The sequence below is a fragment of the Anabrus simplex genome, chromosome 4, assembly GCF_040414725.1.
Source record: "Anabrus simplex isolate iqAnaSimp1 chromosome 4, ASM4041472v1, whole genome shotgun sequence".
Classification (NCBI taxonomy): Eukaryota; Metazoa; Arthropoda; class Insecta; order Orthoptera; family Tettigoniidae; genus Anabrus; species Anabrus simplex.
Genome location: NC_090268.1, coordinates 5,328,174 through 5,349,941, shown reverse-complemented (window position 1 = coordinate 5,349,941; position 21,768 = coordinate 5,328,174). Strand labels below are relative to the sequence as shown.

Below are 21,768 nucleotides of genomic sequence, written 5' to 3'. Positions count from 1 at the left end.
TTACTATCTGGAAAAATAAACTGTTGTGTAAGAGGCTCATAGCACTCCTTTGGGCGGGGATGGAAAGGGAGTGAAGTATAAAAATAATAGCCCCGGAGATCTCCGTAGTACAGCGAACAGCGGTTGTCGACAGGCCTCCGTGTTTACGTACCGTACTGACTTAGGTTTCAGCATTTTGCGGAGTCTGTTACCTATTGTTTAAACTATTTTCTATCAAATCATGGAGTAGTAGGATCACTGATGTTATTAGTGCCGATATTTTTGTCCACTTTTACGATCATCGTAACCATGAAAACAATCTATAAGGTAAAGTAAGGTAATTCGGTGATAATTTTCGATTATAGCAACATAAAGGGGAAAATACATTATTTATTTCCTTTAAATTCCACGTATCATACAGAATAGAACATTAGCTAAAGATTTCGATCATGAATGTATTCTTGCAATTACTTCATCTTCTACTCTTCATGATTTTATGTAACTCAACTGAGTTAGGTTATTTGGTGATAGTTATTTTAGAACACTTTTTACTTTCAGGAGTTGTATAACTACATTTCACAGGAGTTTTCGTCTTATGATGAGTCTTCACAACACACGTAACACATTCACATGATTATGTCATCAGTATCTTGTGATTGGCAACCTTCATGCATAGTATGTGTACAAAAGCTGCACTGAATCCACTTTTCCAAAGTTTTGCGTTTTGAATCATTAGAGTACGATTTTTTTTTTTTGCATATGACACATATTCAGTCATCCTCCAACTTTACACCTGAAGGTCCAGGAATCATGAGCGCTACTACTGTCGCTGCTCGGGAGGAGTCTCTTCTGTTTTTGTGATCACGTCTTGGAAGCTGAAGGAAGTGCTCAACATTGGAATTTGAGTCTGCAGATTCTCTTAGTTATGAGAGATGAGGCAATAGCTACAGAAGAGCTCACATTTTGGTTAAAAGGCACTATTCCAGCTTTTCTAAATCCACCTGTTATGTTGGCATGGGAGAAATTTGAAAGAAATGCAGCATTGAACAATGAATGGAAATTAAAATGGTTTGGTTTATCGTTGAGGTGATTTCGCATGTAATCCAAGTTTGGGTAAGGTACCTTCTGCAATATCTCTTTCTTCACTGTTTTGAAGCCATCATTTGAGAGACGACCATGAAAAACCTTTGAATTTTGAGGCTCGGTGCACTGTCATTTTACCTTCAGTCACTAATCTAGCGGCCTCCACTATGTCTGCACTGTTCTACTGCTTGTACACTTAAGGATTATCATCTTGTCGAGGCTTTCGTTTCTTTTTTTTTTTTTTTTGGCATTTTACCGTAAGCTAATTTGGTGCCACCGTCTATTTTCTGAAAATGATGATGAAATTTGTTCATTCACACCTAAAACTGAAATATGTATAAAATTCGCATTCCTTCAGGTATTTAATGAACCAAGCTGGAAATAGAAAATAACATTATTGTGGGTTGCCATCAACTGAGTAGAAACTGCTTAAATATTTTGGTATTTTCTTAAGGTTTGTCATGAAAATTGTTACGACATTAACTTTTCTAATATATAAGTAATAATAATAATAACGTAAATGTTTCCACCTTTTCAATACTACAATATATTCACAAAATTACAAAATTATAAGGTACTAGTTTCGACCCATCTAGGGGTCATCATCAGCCATATTGGAGCAATTAACTTTTCTCTCAATGCAAAAAATAACTCACTTTCTTAGGAACAGTTCGACACCAATACTAACTAAAACAAACGGTTTATTGCCACACTGCATTCAATAAGTCTGCACTTGCCAAATCACTACAGCTGAATGTTACAAAATGTCATATCTCAGCAAGTGAAAGAATCCAAGGATTATACCTGAGCGCGGGACAAAGGGAAAATCCAGGACACCCAGCTGACAACAGAGAAGCACAAAAACAGAACAGGTTTCGTGGTGACATTCGTTTAAAACATTATCACCAAATAACCAATTGTCAACATTTATACTGAGATTCATTATATGTTGTGCGACATGAGTGACAAGCCGAGAGTCACAATTCTCGATAATTAGCCTATAGTCGTTTCTTTTATGCATCGCGTATTTCCTTGATCATTTGTAATAGTTACGTAATGTCGGATCAAACAAACACATTCAATAATATTTATATTTAGGGTACTATCTAGCGGAAGTGTACTTACACTATACCTGCAGGTTTGTGAAAGGAGCAGGTATATCCAGATGGGATTGAAGGAGAAAAACATGGTAGCAAAAGATATTAGAGGTGGACGCTAATCAGGAACTAATATTTAGAGGCCCCCATGAAGAAAAGAAGAAGAACATACACTATAATTCCAAACATGACAAATAATTCCTACGTACTTAAGTAAATACATCAGTCAGTCACACCGATAGTATGAGTAACTATAACCAGTTTCTGATAACCCGTACGAAGAACGGGTACTTCTGCTAGTATTATAATAAAATAAAAAGCTTTGAGGTCAACGATATCGGAACCTCTGTACATTAGTCAACCCGGGAAGGCGGGTTAGCTAGTCCATAACGTAACCAACAGCAATGCCACACGTTATCGAACTGCAGACACACGAAGTTCCTCGCTATACCAACCAAAACTATCCGATACTTTCTCATAGAAAAGCAATGTTCTTAAGCAGCCGGAGCAGAAAGCCTCTATGGGCTCTGTGAGGTGCAATCTGGATATTAAACAGTGCTTTTACCGAACATTAAACTTCTTTTCAAAAATTCTATGAGCTGGACTGGTTTAATTACACTAAGCAGTTGTGTCGATGGTAAGAAAATCTTTCCCAATGGATATTTCAGAATGACCAATCAAGTCTGTGCAATATGAATGGTACAGCCTCGCGCCTCACAATGAACAGCCTTGAAGATGATTTTCAGTGGTTTCTCAGCATTCATCGCCTCCTTCCCCAGCGTGCGTTTGTAAGTTGACAGGAAAAAATGCCGACGACGCAGCGTAGCCGGTTCGCCATTTATTTTCTGCTGTGGGATCTCATCCAAAAAGGTCTGCGATAAGTAAGAGTGTTACAATGTTTGGTGATTCGCAGCCCGAAGGCTGGTTGGATCTCCGACAGTTATCATAGACAGCCTAGGCTTCACAGACGAGATGCTAGTTGTTTTACGTCGCACCGACACAGATAGGTCTTACGGCGACGATGGGACAGGAAAGGGCTAGGAGTGGGAAAGAAGCGCCGTGGCCTTAATTAAGGTACAGCCCCAGCATTTTCCTGCTGTGAGAATGGGAAACCACGGAAAACCATTTTCAGGGCTGCCGACAGTGGGGCTCGAACCTACTATCTCCCGAATACTGGATACTGGCCTCACTTAAGCGACTGCAGCTATCGAGCTCGGTCAGAAGAGATGTGCTAGGGAAATGACTACTAATATTAACATCTCTTCAACACGTGCTATATGTACCTAACAGTACCTAATAGGTTGAAAGTTAATTTCTATGACAAAACAGATTGCCATTGCTTTCCTCGCGGAGTCAGAAATTGCTATTACATATCGGCCAGCGAAGCACCAACTGAGTAAACCACATTTTAGTTAGATGCATTGCCAGGCCTTGATGGTAGACAGAGCGGAAGTCCTGTACAACGAGAGCGTACTTCGTACCTGCCTTTCATTGGAAGTGAGGACGTTTATCGGGCGGAGTGGCCTGGCCAAGGCGGCTGACATTCAACGACTCCTCGGAAATTACAGATTCTAAAGCGTATGATCACGTATAAACAGTCACGTAACTTCCTTTCTTCAATGTCAAGGAATGACGTGTCGCCCGCAGTTCACTTCCTGTTCAACATTCGTGAAAGTACAAAATAAGTGCCACTTCTTATGAAGTAAGATCGTCCGGAATGAAACTCGGATAGTTGCATACACCAAGGAGAGAGTACTACACTGTAAAGACGAATTGGTTTGTAATATTATTGACTTCACGTCCTTTACGGTTTTCGGAGATGCCGGGGTGCCGGAATTTAGTCCCGCAGGACTTGCCAGTAAATTTACGGAGACGAGGCTAACGTATTTGAGCACCTTCAAATACCACCGGACTGAGCCAGCATCGAACCTGCCAAGTCGGTTTGGTTTAGAAACCATAGTTTTTCGTGTCGATCTTTTAACAAATGCAATGCGCAAACACAGAATATTACTAAATGTCATCTGAAGATGTCCACTTAGATGGGGCGAAATATATCTGTCTCTGTATAACGACATCTTTTATTTTTACATTACAGTACTTTGATGTCTAAATGGAATAAATTCACATTGTAAAAGATATCAGTGAAGAACCGCATGATCTTAACTATGTTATTAATTTACTTATGCAGATCGATTGTTACTATTCCTGAGCTGATGTTAAATAGGATAAGTAGGAATGAAGGTTACTTACAATTTTTTTCACAATTGGCTTTACGTCGCACCGACACAGACAGATATTATGACGACAGGATAGGAAAGGGCTAGGAATGGGAAGGAAGTGGCTGTGGTCTTGACTTATGTACAGCCCCAGCATCTGCCTGGTGTAAAAATGAGAAACCACGGAAAAAATCACTTTCAGGCTTGCCGACAGTGGGTTTCAAACCCAGTATCTCTTGAATGCAAGCTCACAGCTGCGCACGGCCAACTCGCTCGGTGGCTGTAATTTACTATTGGGACAGAGCTAAGAACAGTGTCGAGAGTTTTCAAGACGCCAGAACTCGGCCTCGACGCCAAGACATGGTAGCGACGAGACAAGCCTGGCCGTACGTTCAGCTGGGACGGGATGGCTGAGTGGCTCAAACGGTGGATCCCACTCGCAACCAAAGCTCAGTGAGATGTTATATTAAAGTGCTCAAATACCTACATTTGCCCAGTTCCCATGCTTGCTTGCAAACTCCACCTTTTAGTTAATGCGCTTGGATAATGCACACATGTTACAGTATTCTCACTTAGTGGGTTATCGCGCGAGTGAAAAGGATTGTATTAGAGCAGCTATTCGCTATTCCAGGTGTAGGAGACACTTGTCTGTTAGTAATTAGTGTGTCGGTGACTTTACAGGAACATAAAGGTGAGTTAGTCTGGTGTCATTGCATGACTGAAGCGTAGCGGAATGATTGTGGTTATAGCCCAGGATCTCTGAATGGAGTCTTTAATGATCGTATGATAATCTGTATACAGAAGTGCTATATTACAATGCCGCCTCCTTTGTTAGGCGGTCTGCATAGGCATTTTCTTTAATGTTTGAGTGTCCAGTCAGCCAAATTAATGTTATATTTTGACCTCTGATCTCCAAATCATGAAACAGTGTTTTGATATTAAGTATGCAGCAATAGGTTTGGAACTGAATGGAAGCTTTTGGCACGAATTGTGTACCACCACTTTTCCAACACAGCCGGCAGTCTGCATCGTGGCGTCAACTCAGTCTGGATCTCAGACGGGCATTGTCCAACTGACTCCAACAAAAAAAGTCCTCGCCGATCACCGAGCAGTGAGGGCGACAAGACACCGAGAGACTTCTGCTAGCTTTCCCCGGGCATTATTACAGGCAATATAACACAAACACGGTCTAGCAAACAGAACTTAAGAGATATCTTGCTTATTACGCAAACAGTAGTACGGACAATTCATTTGAAACACCGGCCTGCCAAGATGACCGCTATCCAGCAGGAACTTATTATTATTATTATTATTATTATTATTATTATTATTATTATTATTATTATTATTATTATTATTTACAGAAGCCAGGCTGGCTGAATGGTCAGCGTACTGGCCTTTGGCAGAGGGCCCGTGTTCGATTCCCAGCCGGGTGATTTTAACTGCGCATGGTTAATTCCTCTAAGGTCGTAATACACATCTGCATAGTAAATACACCGCGCTACAAACAGTACATCCCTGAGTCAGGAAGGGTATCCGGCCGTAAATCTGGCCTAAATCCCCATGAAGCGTCAACGCCAGTAAACTCAGAAAAACGACCAGGAAAATTACAGAAGCAAGGCTGTGAAAGTCAAGTGGGATTTATGAGAAAGGAAAATACTAACTTATAAATTGTATGTGCCTACAAACGGTCTGAGTATACACTAAGAGACGCTGGCTAGCAGCATGACCGGGTCCCCTGCCTCTCATATACAGTTCTTCAGTCATTGCTACGAGGCTTCGGCCCTTAGTCCAGAATTAAAATCCATGGGTTAGCTGGGAATCGAACACAGGATCTCCGGGTAAAGGTGCGTCCACACCAAGATGTTTTCGTTAACTTTATTAATAAACATTGTTAATGTACAATGCTCGTGAACATTTCCGTCTGTTAATAAACAAAATAGCGTGTTCATCAACTTTTCGAGCATGTTGATAAACAATTTCTTTAACTTTTCATTAACATTTCGTGTTTTCGTTAACATTTCGGTTCGCACATGCGCAAAGACGCAATTAGAACACGCAAATTCGTGGCGCGGAATACAATACTTCTTTATTTTTCGAAATCGACTGTCGAATCGCAAGCAACTCGAATACACCATACAAATACATAAGTGAAGTGTAGGAGTGTTTCTCTTACATGATCCTTGTTAAGAGTCACCAGTCGCTAGGAATCTTCAAGTTATACTTAGTCTAACATTAATGGAGATGACATTCCCATAATTTGTATCATGTCTTGCATTTCAGGCCCAATTACTGTCAACAAGAAATGAAAGACATTTTCAGAAAGTTTTGAAAGCCTGACATCAGTGTCCTCTCCAAACTTAATTCTAAACGCTCTTTGCCACACTTTGCGTCTGCGCTTTTCTCTAATTGCACTCATTAAAATAATGAAAGCTGCAGCTGTAGTTATTCTTTTCTTCCAGACCCTATCCACTGTAACCTCACAAACAGATTTTGGTGTGGACACAATGTTAAAGAGGTTTATTAAGTTTGGTATGGACAGGCAAGCTCTTATAACACAAGTAAGTTAGCATCCCGAAAGCTACTGTAACGTGCCTGCTAGGAGTACAGTATTCAGGATGTGATTTCTCCAAGGCTGGTGTAGCAAAGTTATTGCAGGAAGTTTTCAGGGAAGATAAACGCTACTATTTCAGAATAAGGTGAGCTCCATTGCACTCCTATTGTCAGCCAGTTAACGCCGAGTGGACTCAGCTGCAGGTGAACAGCGACAATCTTTGCTATGCATGCTATTAGTTTTAACTCCCACTAACTACTTCGATTTTTCGAAGTCGCTGTGGTACCAGCATTGTACCGCAGTTGTTTTACGTACCAGTGAACATATCGGCACGCGGCTTAAATATTCGAGCGCCTTTAAATACCACCGGACTGAGTCGAACCACACCTGATTTCAGAGACCAGCGCTCGCTGGTACAAATAGATGGAGTTAGGAATGGAGAAAAATAGGTTAAGTTGGGAATGAATACGATGAACTCATGAGAGGCGAATAAGTTAACGAGGAGAATAATGGACTGAAGCACAGTGCGACTCAAGCCAAGAAGAAGGTACAGTGATAGACAGTTAGTTCATTCTAATAGGGTTGAACCTTGAATGCTGGAAGGCACACATCTCTTCAAAAAAAGTGTATTAACTTTGTATGTGGATAGTTCTGCGTTACATCAGCGTAGGTGCTTCCAGTATAAAGACTAGAACTTATAAATATGAGATACACATATAAATACGTTAATATGACCCACTAAGTCTATAGTTTAACATTAAGGACTCGAACCACGATCGCCCATGAGGAAAGCCAGTGGCGATGTCACTGAGCTATACAACCCCAGAGGATGAAGAGCCTTAGGTTGTCATAAATGAACTGAAAACATAGGCAACTTCAACAGAAATCCCTCGGGATTTTGCCGTCTCAAAGAAAACAAAGATAACTTTTTTTTATGTTTTGCGGAGACTTTGTTGCGCCTTTTCAGAAGAGAAACACGAGTAAGACTTCTCTAAGAATAAAGGTCGATAAAGTCCATTCTCTTTCTTATTGGCACTATGCATGGTCAGTGTACTCCTACCTGACAGCAGGAACTCTGGTGTAGGGGCGAGTTCTCTTGTTCCTGACGACGTCGCGCCCTCTCCACCCTCGCTAAGGTGGGAGAATCCAAGAGGGAGGGCGAGGCGCTACCCGTGGTCGAACACTCCTCCTTCACCAACATATCACCGGCTCTCCGCACTACCACTCACAGCACTACCAAAAGCACACTGCCGGCCGCAGTGCGCTCGCTCGCACACCTCCAACAAACTACCGCGAGAGGGCAGTACGGGCGCTATGCCGGGTGAGAGATTACAGGCCTTGTCTTCCTGTAAGCGATACGAGCCCGCCTGACAAAATAAAAATTCGGGCCCCCCTAAAATAAAACGTAAAAACCCATGAATAACTAATATACATTTAATTACAATAGGTAGAAGAAATCCAATGTAGTGTCAATTTATATAAACAAAGGGAGTATTAGTTATCGCAACTTTATTAAAAATAATTTTTAATAGGCTGTATTCGACTGCCTCCTTCTTATAACGGCCGAGCTCCTGATCTGCTAACAATTCAGATGTTCGTTAAATGGTTTCATTTTTCAGTAAGTACAGAACTATAAGCGATACCCAAGTCTCGATTATAACAATTTTTTCGATTACAACATTGGCAAACATACGAACGGTGTTCAAATAAAGTTTTAAACACATCAAACACATCAACTTCGAACTGAGTTCACTAATTGGTACTAGCGGGGGCGTAGCCAAAGGGTTGGAAATTTTAGCAAAAAATACACAATAAACTTTCAGAGGCATAATAGGAGAAGCAACCGATTTGTTGAATCTATTTTCTAAGAGCGTAAACTGAACATACCATTCACTGTACAACTGTTTGCCTTGATCGTATTGTCCTTGATCTATAATGACTTCCTGATTCATCATCACCGAGCCAAAATACTCCTCAGTATTAGAGTGTAAGTGCTCACGAAGCGACGGTTCATCTCTAACTCAAAAACTGAACATTTTAAAGACGTGAATATGGGTATTTGAACTCTACTTTAAAAATGAAGAAACATGTATATTTTGTTTTGGGAAAATCCATTTAAGTGTGTTCAAAAAGGACCGAGTTAGTTTGGTCATCTTAGCTCCAAAAGGCAATACCACAGACGTGGTTTACAAAGAGGTTCTGGGGTAAATGAGATGCAGTTTTTCTGTGTGTTTTTATACTTTAGGGATTTTCAGATAATACCTTAGTGCAGTACACAGAAACAAATACGAAATACTCGCGAGTGAAGCCACGGGTAACGTGTACCAGCAGCTACTACAGTACACTAACTTCTTATCGCCACTATGCATAGTTGTGAACTGCACATCAAGAAACTATCATTTTCTAATTTGATATTTTGGTATCAATTTTATTGTTGTAATTAATATTTAATAATTTGGTGCAGGAGAGCCTCCGTGGCTCAGACGGCAGCGCGTCGGTCTCTCACCGCTGGATACCGTGGTTTAAATCCCGGTCACTCCATGTGAGATTTGTGCTGGACAAAGCGGAGGCGGGTACTCCGGTTTTCCCTGTCAAACACTCTCCATTCTCATTTCCTAGCATCTATCAGTCATTAATAGATCACTCTGGGAGTGGCGACCCCATCGTACTAACCCGGTCAATGACTGGAAAACAGGTTGTAGGTTTTCATTTTTCATTTTCAGTTTGGTGCAGGTGTTTTGTCGCCAGCTGTGTTGTGTTACACTCAGTACAATAAAGTCCTGCAACCAAGTGGCAATTCCTACACGTAAAAAACGAAACAAAAAACAAACAACTATTTCGACTGATTCTCATCATTTCCGTGCAGAGAGGCATTAGGCTAGATATACAGGTGATTGACCTCAAATATCTTCTGATTCGTTAAAGATCTCTTTCTAAATTCTCACATTGTATTCCTCTTGATCACATACGTAATTCCCAGGAAACAACTTTGTTTTTTTTAATGGGACCGCACAAATTTTACGCAATGGAGCAATTAAGAACACGGCGACAAATCCAGTGATGTGCTTACTTTGTAAATCAGATGAGTACTTTTGGAGATATTGGACAGAAAGCCTCCTGCATGACTCACGCTTTGTAGATAAGCGCAAGTATTCCATACATAGCATATCAAAATGTCAGCCACACTCGTAACAGGAGACGTTCACAAAAAACTAAATGGGCGAGTTTTCTTTGATTGTAAATTTTGAATGTGTAAAGTAATTCAGATTTCTCAAGTTCGCTTTTACTGAACGAGTACAGAAGTTATTATTAACTCGACCACTGCCTGTTTCTGACGTATCGTCGCCATAAGACATATCTGTGTCGGACCTACATCACCGGCCCCCTCGTGAAGTCAAGGCGAGAGGCGCATCTCTTTCTGTCTCATGCCTAAACATTTGAAACTCTTTAATATTTGTAAACGTACTCGTCGGGTTCGCAAAGTAAGCACATCACTGAATTTGTCGCTCGATTCTTAATTGTTCTATTGGGTGAAATTCCCATTTAAAAAGCACGAAGCTGCTCGGTAATTATGTATGTGATCGAGAGGAATACGACAGTACTTAATACATGTCTTTAACGAATCAGAAGATATTTGAGCTGAATCAACCTGGATAACATTTTTATTTTATTGCGAGGTGTGTGAAGGGTCTGCCCCCTACCCCCAAAGTTACGCCCCTGATCTAACTAATTTGATTATGACTGAGGCACGAGCATTTGCTAGCGGGGTCCATATTTCGAAAGAATAAAAACATCTAGGTCATTGGCCCCTGAAATGATAACCTAGAATCGGCCAAATGAATATGAAGAAAGTACGTATTAATTTAAAATAATCAGTGGGTCTGATTCACAGTATGCCTCCTTAGCTGAATGTTCAGTGTTCAGAGGGTCCCCGGATCCGATTCCCCACCGGGTCTGAGTTTTAATCGCATCTGGTTTGGGGACTGGGTATTTGTCCCATGCACTCCACTTCATGTTCAAACACCACAACAGGAACCCTCCACAGGGTTCGCACCCGCTATCCCACCAGTGGAAGAACAAGAACAAGAAGGAGAAGAAGAAGAAATGAATCTGATGCACAATGTCCAACTTACTATTTTATAAATTATAATATTAACTAAAATGTGGTAAATTGTCTTAAGGCGGGATTCCACTGAGGCAACATTTGGGCGACATGGAGCATGCGGCTTGTTGTCAGTCGGGCATAAAAGATGTGGTATGCTATTAATACATGTGTTGCTGGGTGTAGCATGCGTCACTTGTGGAGACTTGTCGCCAACTACAAACGTTATTCCATCAACGCAACCAAGACAACAGTTCCTCACTCAACTTCGACCGGCTGGTGACAGCTATACTTCCTTGTTTAGAATTTCTCAACCTATCATCTCATGAATCATCCCGGAAATGTGCATGGCGCGGAGTGATCCAAGCTGATAAGGCTTGGCAAACAAACCACGTCGGAATTTTCAAGAGGCGAAAGCCATTAGTGATGATTTTTTGGAGTACTTTGTCAGATGAAGGTCGTGTACCATGACAGAATCTGTATGCCTAGAGGTACGGGAAGATTTAGAAACTTCTTGTTCACTGGAATTTAATGATATTTTTAAAAATTGTATTAGTTTTAAGCAGAATATCCTAACCCTATTCTGATTATTTTACCCCCTTATAGTTCACATTTCTAATACAGTTATACTAGGAGAATGAAAGATAACTCGTGGCAACTATGACAATAAGTAGACAAAAAACTATGGCACTACAGCCCTTGAAGATCCTTAGCTACCAAGCGACCGCTGCTCAGCCCGAAGGCCTACAGATTACGAGGTGTCGTGTGGTGAGCACGACGAATCCTCTCGGTCGTTATTCTTGAATTTCTAGACCGGGGCCGCTATCTCCCCGTCAGATAGCTCCTCGATTCTAATCACGTAGGCTGAGTGGACCTCGAACCAGCCCTCAGGCCCAAGTAAAAATCCCTGGCCTGGCCGGGAATCGAGCCCGGGGCCTCCGGGTAAGAGGCAGGCACGCTACTCCTACACCACGGGGCCGGCGATAAGTGGACATAGTGAGGAAGAAAAAGACTATGATGAAACAGTGTTGGAAGACTGCGTAATTAGAGTAGCGGTGAAGAATATCCAAGTAAAAAGTAGATTAATTGTTGTGTGTTAACAGTGTAGAAAAGAGAACCATTTGTTGTTATGCTATTAAACGACGTATTTACGAGAAATCCATAGGCATGGAAATGCCATAATATACTGATATGTAGAATTTATTATTATTATTATTATTATTATTATTATTATTATTATTATTATTATTATTATTATTATTATTATTATTATTATTATTATTATTACTAGCGAATGTACCCGTGCTTCGCTACGGTATTCTACATTGTATTCGAATATCGAAGTAAATAGTGTACATGCAGTAAATAAGATTGTTTTAAAATTGCATGCCTCTTAGCGTTATCCGAGAAAGAGCATGGGGAGGTCCCCGTACGTTGTTTCCAATGTAAAGTGTTTGTTACGGATTTGTGATATAACGGCAGGCTCACTTGCCTACTGGCATTCACAATCAAGTTGGGAAGTTTACATTATAATTGCAGGCCCCATTGCCTACAACGCGGACAGAATCGATTTGGAGAGTTTTCGTTAAAATGGCAGCCCCCTTTCCTACTTCCAGAGAGATTACAGTTGAGGAGTTTCTATTATAATGGTAGGCAATTACCCTACTATCACTCGAAATTGAGTTGTGCAGTTATCATTATAATGACAGGCCCCTTTTCCTACTGCCAGCCAGCGTACTGCCAGTCATACCAAGTTGGTGAGTTTCCATCAAAATAGCAGGCCACTATGCCTAATGCCAGTCACATTTTAGATGAGGACATTTCTTTATAATGGCGGGCACCCTTGCCTACTGCCAAACACAATCGGGTAGGGGAGTTTTAAACAAAACTGCATGCTTACTTACCTTCTGCAAGTCAAATCGAGAAGGGAACTATTCATTACAATTGTAGGCCTTCCTTACTAATACCAGTTACACAGGAGTTGGAGAAGGAACCCTTTCCTACTGCCAGTCAAAGTCGGTGTGGGGAGTACTGATTACAATAGCAGACCCATCCTTTCTCGATCGCTAAAAATCGACATCAGTGAATATATATAGATCGACATACGAAAGTACATGCGTGTTTACAATATTGAAGACCTTCATTTACAGATTAACTGCTACTAAACGTACGTCATATCGACAAAGGATTATACCATAAGACACGCCGGATTTAGTGGCCTAAATGGCTGGTCCTATGATATGTCATCTATTCTTGGGTCAGATTGAGTTAGAAACCTGGAACAGGGTAAAGGTTTTGTAAGATTATCTCACATTACATTACTTTTCGGATAATAATGTGACAGCTACATACGTAGCATTTGGCTCACATGTGGCTACTGGGTGGGCCAATTTTCGTGAAGAGTTTGATGATTCTGTATTTCGTATAAATAATTGAAAGTATGAATTATGCATGTGAAAATTCCAAATTGATTTAACATCGATTAATAGAGAAAAATCAAACGTAAAAGGGATACAGATACGGCAAAAAGTCATAAGACCAAGGTTGTAGATCATTCCAAATTGAACGTAGATTGTGCAATCCGTTATGTGATAGGAATTTCCGAAGGTCTGCACCATCATTAAAATTGCCTGCATATTTCGATATTCTTCGGGGATAAAAAATGAAAAATTTAATGATATAGGATTTTTCCATTCGTTACAGGCTAAAACGTATAATTTTGTGAAATTTCAATTATCTTCTTATTCTTCTGGCAGATTATGCCACAATGTGGATTTTGGCGAGGCGGGTAAAAATTAGGACTTTCAGGAAACTAAACAAAAAATTGTGGAGATAGTTATTATTACCCCTTAAACGGAAAGCTACTCGTTGGCTTAACGGTCAGCGTACTGGCCTTCGGTTCAGGGGGTCCCGGGTTCGATTCCCGGCCGGGTCGGGGATTTTAACCTCCATTGGTTAATTCCAATGGCCCGGGGGCTGGGTGTTTGTGCTGTCCCCAACATCCCTGCAACTCACACACCACACATAACACTATCCTCCACCACAATAACACGCAGTTACCTAAACATGGCAGATGCCACCCACCCTCAACGGAGGGTCTGCCTTACAAGGGCTGCACTCGGCTAGAAATAGCCACACGAAATTATAACGGAAAGCTGTACGAAAATTTCGCCAAAATAGTCAGTGTAGAGGCACACAGTCGTTACGATTTGATTTATATAGATAAGGAATCTGCTCCATGTAAAACACCTTTTGGGCTATGTCCGCTGGACTTAACCTGCAAAAGTGACCATTCATGATATCTCCCTTATTAATCCTCCTGACGAAAAAATGCACATGAAAAAAAAAAAAAGGTTTAGAGGTGGAATTCCATCAGGTTTGTTCGATTTCCAGTCAGGTTGGTCTTGTTCTGTATATATTGTGGAAGAGTAAAATCACCATTTCGGTTCCCTATAAACCGCCAGTCCATTCCGGAACATGAAATGTTATTTACGTTTAAAACCTACTTTTGGACAGGTGGATGCTAAATATAAATTTTGGTTCGAATGTCTTCAGTAGTTTTCAAGTTGTAAGGAATACGCTTTACACGCACCCGCTCGTGAGTCAAGTCCGATGGGACTTGTACAGAAAAACGGTCCGTTAATGATATCTCCCTTATTAATCCTCGTATCGAAATGATGCACATGAGAAAAAAGGTCTAGAAATTAATTTCTACCAAGGTAGGTAGACTTCCATAAAGTTTGGTTGTGTATATTTTTTGGAAGTGCAAAATCACTGTTTCGGTTTCGTATAAACCCCCAGTCAGTTCAGGGATTTAGAAACAATATTTGCCCTAAAACCTATCAAGGACAGGTGTATTCTAAATACGAATCTTGGTGGAAATGCATCCAGTAGTTTCTAGCACTCACGTACATACGGCGTAATTAAGGAAGAAAATAATACAGTTAAGAATGTTGAAACTAATAGTGTGGCTACTCCAACCACTACTCTTATACCTTCATATCTTCCACATAATATAAATAACATTTGTTTGAGCGCCAGTTGCTTTTTTAAGAAAAACAACAAAATTCGGTAGAGCATACCTCTTATATCAATTATCTCAAGGCGTGAGGTGATAAACTCACATATTTGGCAATATACAGGGATATGGATCAGGACAATATTAAATTACTGTTGCATTTCCACAATTGAGGATTGTACATGGAACTGGAATCACTTATTATAATTAAAAATAAAACTGAGTTTATGACTAAATTTACGTCACAATGAACAATCATTTACGTCTTTTAATTTAACAAAAGAAATATATCGTGAGATTTGCGGTACAAAGAAAAGGAAAATTTAATCTAAACAAAAAAAGCTATTGGCATGAACTTGAAGTGAGATGTGATATCGCCGCTGATTACTCTCTTCTTCATGTTATGAATGCATAACAGGTCTGATGCTTTAATTACCTGTTGTCTGCATACACCGCTATTGAACTTGAAATTCTTGGGAAAACCTGTGAGCTGAAGTCGGGAGCCGTCTGTTGTAATCTTCTTATATAACAAGGAGTTGGCCTACATACCATGTACGCGTGTAGGGAGCTCCAATGTAATTACGTCCACTCAATATATTTTAAATAATTGGAAAATATTATTGAAACATCTTGTGAAGTCCATCCTCACAAGAAGATGATGTTTCTTTATCAGCATAGTACCCGTCTCTGCTCGGATACAAGCACCACTTGTAGACTTCCTCGATTATTACTTCTTCAAACACAACTCTTAGCTCTGACCATCACACTAAGACCACTTCTTCCATTTGATACATCTGACTGTTACATATGATCTGCACGATATCAACTGCTTATGAACTGAGTACCATCAACTGATTGATATCATCTGCATCTCTCACTACCGTTGCCTCGACTTATATCACCTCGCGATGACGACTCATCTCCCCACTCACTGTTCATCCCTTCCACTTCCACATACAGTAGCTGGCGAATACTGACACTTGGTCGCAATCACGTGTCCACGCACTGATGTCATCAGTCATGTGTCGTCTAAGCGTACCCAAGCGGTCCGAGAATGACTATGCCGAATGCGTCACCGGGAAATCTCCTTGTACACAACATTCCCAGTTAAACATAGCCTCGATTGCAAAATACTATGCCAGCTCATCTAGCCAAAGTTACAAGCCACAGCATGACAATATGAAACCAACAAATCTCACTTACTACAATACAGAATAATTACAAACATATTCACTTAACCTATGATTAAATACAATAATATACGCGATACCTAATTATTACAGTCTAAATGATGAGAAACAGAATATATAAAATCTAATGAATCAGGTTAATAATAATAATAATAATAATAATAATAATAATAATAATAATAATAATTACAGAATGGAGTCTGTAACCCTGTTGTACGGTTACAATAGAAAATGGATTATAACTGAGGACAGCCGGATAACGACAAATATGTAAATGCCAAGTGAATGTATTGGAAAATCAAATGCCCCTCAATAAATTATGCTAGTGTGAGTTATGGATATAATAAAGCCTCAACAGAGGAGAAATTTAGGTCCAGTGATTTTTAGGTAAACAAATAAGAAGATGACTAATGGTGTTATTACTTAATCTAATCGAGGGCGGTTATAACCTCCAACGATATTCCGCCAATATCCCGCAGATGAGCCGATTGACGCCTCTCTTGCCATCTACCCAAGGAACAACCACGAATTTAAAAGCATGATGAGGAAAATGGCAATACGTTACTTCCCTACTGGCATGCAGTCAGAGACGTTGCCATGGTAACCTGTAGGTTCGTTGTCGCTCTGTCGGTCACTAAATGCAGAGCATGATACCAGCAGAAAATTGTAAATTTCTCCGTCATGTGAAGAGTAAGGTAAATTATGAACATGACGAAAGTTGTTTATAATGAAGAGACGTTTCACGTACGGTAAACGAAGTTTACAGAAAATCAATAGTATAAGAGAAAATGGAGGAAAACCACTGTGGTTTTCCTATAAACACACCGTCTATTCAAAGATTTTAAAATTATATGCATATCGAAACCTTCCCCGGGATGATTACACTCTAAATATGAAGTTTGGCTGAGATATATCCAGCCGTTTCGACGTGATGGTGGAAAAAACATTCTGGTTTTCCTATAAACCCCCGTCTATTCAAGGATTTTAAAATGATATGCGTATCAAAACCTTCCCCGGGATGCGTATACTCTAAATACGAAGTTTGGTTGAGATCTATCCAGCCGTTTCGACGTGATGGTGGAAAAACCATTCTGATTTTCCTATAAAACCCCGTCTATTCAAATATTTTAAAATGATATGCATATGGAAAACTTCCCCGGGATGAGTATACTCTAAATATGAAGTTTGGTTGAGATCTATCCAGCCGTTTCGACGTGATGGTGGAAAAACCATTCTGGTTTTCCTATAAACCCCCCGTCTATTCAAGGAAGGCTGGTTGGATCCTCAACAGCTCCGCCATCAGTTGTCATAGATGGCCTAGGCATCACTGAAGAGGCGTACTAGGGAAATGAGGAGTGAGGTAGTTTCCCGTTGCTTTCCTCACCGAGCCAGAAGTTGCTATTACATATCAGTCTGCCAAACCCACTGAAATGCATGCACTAACTGACCCTATGAGCAACATTTTCACACCATTCATAGCAGGGACTGGCTGCATAAGGAGTGGTATTACTAGCATCGCTCATACCTCAGTCACTTTCATTTTGTCAAAGCCAAGGATAAGACAGAGACAGATCTATGAAAGTAACAAAATTGCTCTAGCCCACACCAGAAGACATAGTGCACTGTAAACACTAGGTCCTGCCAGCAAAGGCACATTTTATCTCTAATTTATTTATGTCTAGTACAAACTAGTGCCAGTACTAATAAGGATAAAACCAGGAACGGAATAATAATAATAATAATAATAATAATAATAATAATAATAATAATAATAATAATAATAATAATAATAATAATAATAATAATAATAATAATAATAATAATAATAATAAAGGCTTTACGTTCCACTATCTGCTTTTAGGGTTTTCGAAGACGCCGAGCTGCCGCAATTTAGGCCCGCAGGAATTCCTTTAAGTGCCACCGACACGAGGCTGACGTATTTGAGCAGCTTCAAATACCACCGGACTGAGCCAGGATCGAACCTGCGAAGTTGGGGTCAGAAGACCAGCGCGTCAACCGTCTGAGCCACTCAGCCCGGTGGGCATTGAATAAATCACAGTTTTATTTACAAAAGTTCATAAGCAGTTAACTTATTTCGTTTGTTAGAGGAAAACAGTAGCATTCACCTCACGTTTGGAGCATCGATGTCAAGAAGTAGATTATACGCGAACCACAGATTTCCTCTCGATGGAGAAACAACAACAGTTTACATTTTCTGAATTTTTTATGCTCTCAGTGGAAAGCAGAACGCATTTTAAAAATTTTCTTCAGTTCGTGGACACTGCAGTCATATTTTTCTGGGGGCCGTTTTAATGTATGCTTTCTTTTCTACTGTTTTTATAATCACTCAATGTTACATTCCGCAATTCCGGAGCATTGTGATAATCCCCAATTAAATTCGCAGTGTTCTCAATAGCTCACTTCATCTTGTCGCACGGAAATTGTAGCACCGATCCACACACTGTCGGATCCCGGGCGACACTGTTCGACAAGCATATTTTTGAGGCATGGGGCACCAGAGAGTGTTCGACAGATGGCAACATGTCTCATGCCACACAGCTGCACGCTACATGTCGTCCCGTGTTTCTTCAATTGAAAGTCGACTGCAGCATGCTTCACTGTCGCATGCTCCATGTCGCCCAGATGTTGCCTCAGTGGAATCCTGCCTTTAAGAGTAAAACTCGTATGAGTCATAAATGCCGTAATCAATGCACACAATAAGCAGTATCGTAGTTCGGGTGGAGAAATTTGGATTATTAAACGACACCCATTTTTGTAACCTTTTAATTTTTTTCCACGCACGTATACCGACTGGACTAATAATAAAGAACCATTAATAGTATATTTGATCCTATACAAGTAGTATAATAGGACAGTTCTGCCGCCGCCTCCTCCTCCGGGCTCCCAGGGACCCCTCCGCCTCCGCCTCACGGGAGGCCCTCCCAGAGGCCCCTCCGACTCCGCCTAACGGGGGGCCCTCCCAGAGGCCTCCTCCGCCTCCGCCTCCCGAGGGGCCTTCCCAGAGGCCTCCTCCGCCTCTCGCGGGAAATTTGAATTGGTAAACAAAGCCACGTGCTTTTTGACAGCTGTCATCGACAACAACGCATCGCTAACCTCACTGCTGCCATCTTGACGGGCCTAAACCTCAGTGGTACCAACTTAACCTCACTAGTGCGAGATTTGAATAGGTAAACAAAGCCACGTGATTTTTACAGCCACGTGCTTTTTCACGGACAACAACGCATCGCTAACCTCAGTACTGCCATCTTGACGGGCCTAAACCTCAGTGGTACCAACTTAACCTCACAAGCGCGAGATAAACAAATCCACGTGTTTTTGACAGCTGTCATCCGCCATCTTTAAACTACAGAGCACCGTGCTGCCCTCTTTATCGCAGTAGCTGCAAATTTGTCACCTGTCATCGGCAGTGCTGCCATCTTGGCGGGCCTAACCTTAGTGCTACCAACTTAACCTCACTAGCGTGAGATAAACAAATCCATGTGCTTTTTTGACAGCTGCCATCCGCCATCTTTAATCCATAGAGCACAGTGCTGCCCTCTTTAGCTACTTACCTTTGAAATGTGGTGGCGGATAATTTGAAAAATGCTTTTTGACAGCAGCCATCTTTGAGCACCATGCTGCACTCTGGTGACAGACAATTCCACGTGACAGCAGCCATCTTTAATCAAGAGAGCACAAGGCTGCACTCTATGTGGTGGCGGCATTTTGAAAAATTTCACATGCTCTTGTATGGAAACAAAGCCACGTGCTTTTTTGACAGCTACCATCCGCCATCTTTAATCAAGAGAGCGTCGTGCTGCACTCTCTAGTTGAAATGTGGTGGCGCCAATTTGAAAAATTCCACGTGCTCTTGTTTGGAAACAATGCCCCATGCTTATTTGACAGCTGCCATCTACAACACTTGCCTTGAGATTGCTGAACGTAGAGTAGAGTTGAATGTCAAGTAACTTGAGGTAAGAAGAAAAATCCTTGTTGTAAAACTCTTTACCTTGATCAGTTTGAAGAAGCCTTGGGCAGCGTTTCGATTCTTCAACAATATGTTTAAATGCTTCTTTAACTTGAGCTGCTGTTTTAGAACGCACGGGTTGTGCAAAAGCAAACTTCGAGTACACATCGATAACAGTAAGTAGATACTTATACCCCTTATTACTAGAGGAATATGGAATCATTTCTATTAAGTCTACTTGCCAGAGATCATCTTTTCCTCGTGTAATAACGCGTCTGCGACAGTAGGTGCGACGTGCTGGTTTATGTAACTCATGTGCGATGTTTACCTTTACAGGTGAGATCTTCTCTTGACGAGCCATTACAAAATAATACCGGCATAACGTAGTTTTCCTTCTATTTCTAGAATTTCTGATCCGTGACCAGTGTGACCGGCCTCTTGCGATGCTCTTAAAAGTTGTAATCGTTCAACGAGTAAGTTTGGGTCATTCCAGTATCTTACATCCACATACGGCAACAAAGGCTTGTAGATAACATCAAGACTACGTGCAGTCGGAAACAGCTTAGAAATAAACTCACGATACTTGTAACTCTTATTCGCATTTACAGCTTCTGTTCTCTTGTAATTACGTCGTGTTGCGTCAGTAGCAAAAAGTATTGCTTTATATTTTTTAAGATCATCTTGTAAAATTATATCCTTGTCAGGTATTCGTGAGAAAAGAAGTTCTAAGAGTCCTTTCGTAGGTTTATAGGTAACACCTTTTACAATGAGTTTGTTGTTATTAGTCTTAACATTTGAATTTCCTATCCGGAAACAGTCATCTTCGTAGCGAATACCATAGGTAGTGTCAGTTTGTCGTGTAAAACGTTTTTCTATATAAGGTGCAAAGAGAGATCCATAGGTATCTTGAATAAAAGTTCTAAACTGATTGCGATACTCTGGTGTAATCATAACCTCAGAAAAAGATGGTAGATTTTGCGTCGATGTAGTAGGTGTTTCAGCAATAACATCTGTAGTTAAAAACTCAACACGCGTAGATGTTGATGTATCATTAAGTTTTTCTTCTTCTTCTTCTTCCTTATCTTCCTCTTCCTCTTCTTGATCTACATCCTGCTTCTTCTCTTCCTTATCTTGTTCATGCTTTTCTTCTTCTTCTTCATGCTTCTCTTTATGATATGATGTTTGCATAGAAGCAAAACTTGAAGTAGACTGCGGTAATGAAGTAGAATTAAAAATTTCTTTGAGTGGTGTACTTAGTTGTGTTTTAAAAAATAAATCCGTGTCTGCTTGAATACGTTTAAGCTCCTTAAATTTCCGTCGAATATTGTTTCGAGCTTGGATGATATGTTTTGTGATCTCCTTGCTAGACGTTAACATGATGATGGTTTTTAATCAAGTAGTTACTGTATTTCTGTGTTAATGCATATAAAATGATCGAAACCCATGCGATATCGTCCATGCTGTACATCACTTTCTTTATCAATAACTAAAAAGCTGTAACGGTGTAATGACCAACATTTAGCACACATACGTTTAAAGTCATCGAATGTCATATCAGTGTT

General features: G+C 40.5%; 1 protein-coding gene across 3 annotated transcripts in view; it reads right to left on the bottom strand.

Moving 5' to 3' along the window:
* The window catches only part of LOC136871573 (uncharacterized), a 171,808-nt gene extending 163,636 nt beyond the window's left edge, over positions 1–8,172 (bottom strand). For all 3 annotated transcript variants that reach the window (XM_067144999.2, XM_068227145.1, XM_068227147.1), the window contains exon 1: positions 7,990–8,172. In XM_067144999.2, the coding sequence (XP_067001100.2) occupies positions 7,990–8,130 (141 nt within the window). In that variant the 5' untranslated portion in view covers positions 8,131–8,172. The remainder of the gene's footprint in view (positions 1–7,989) is intronic.
* Between the last annotated feature and the right edge of the window lie 13,596 nt (positions 8,173–21,768).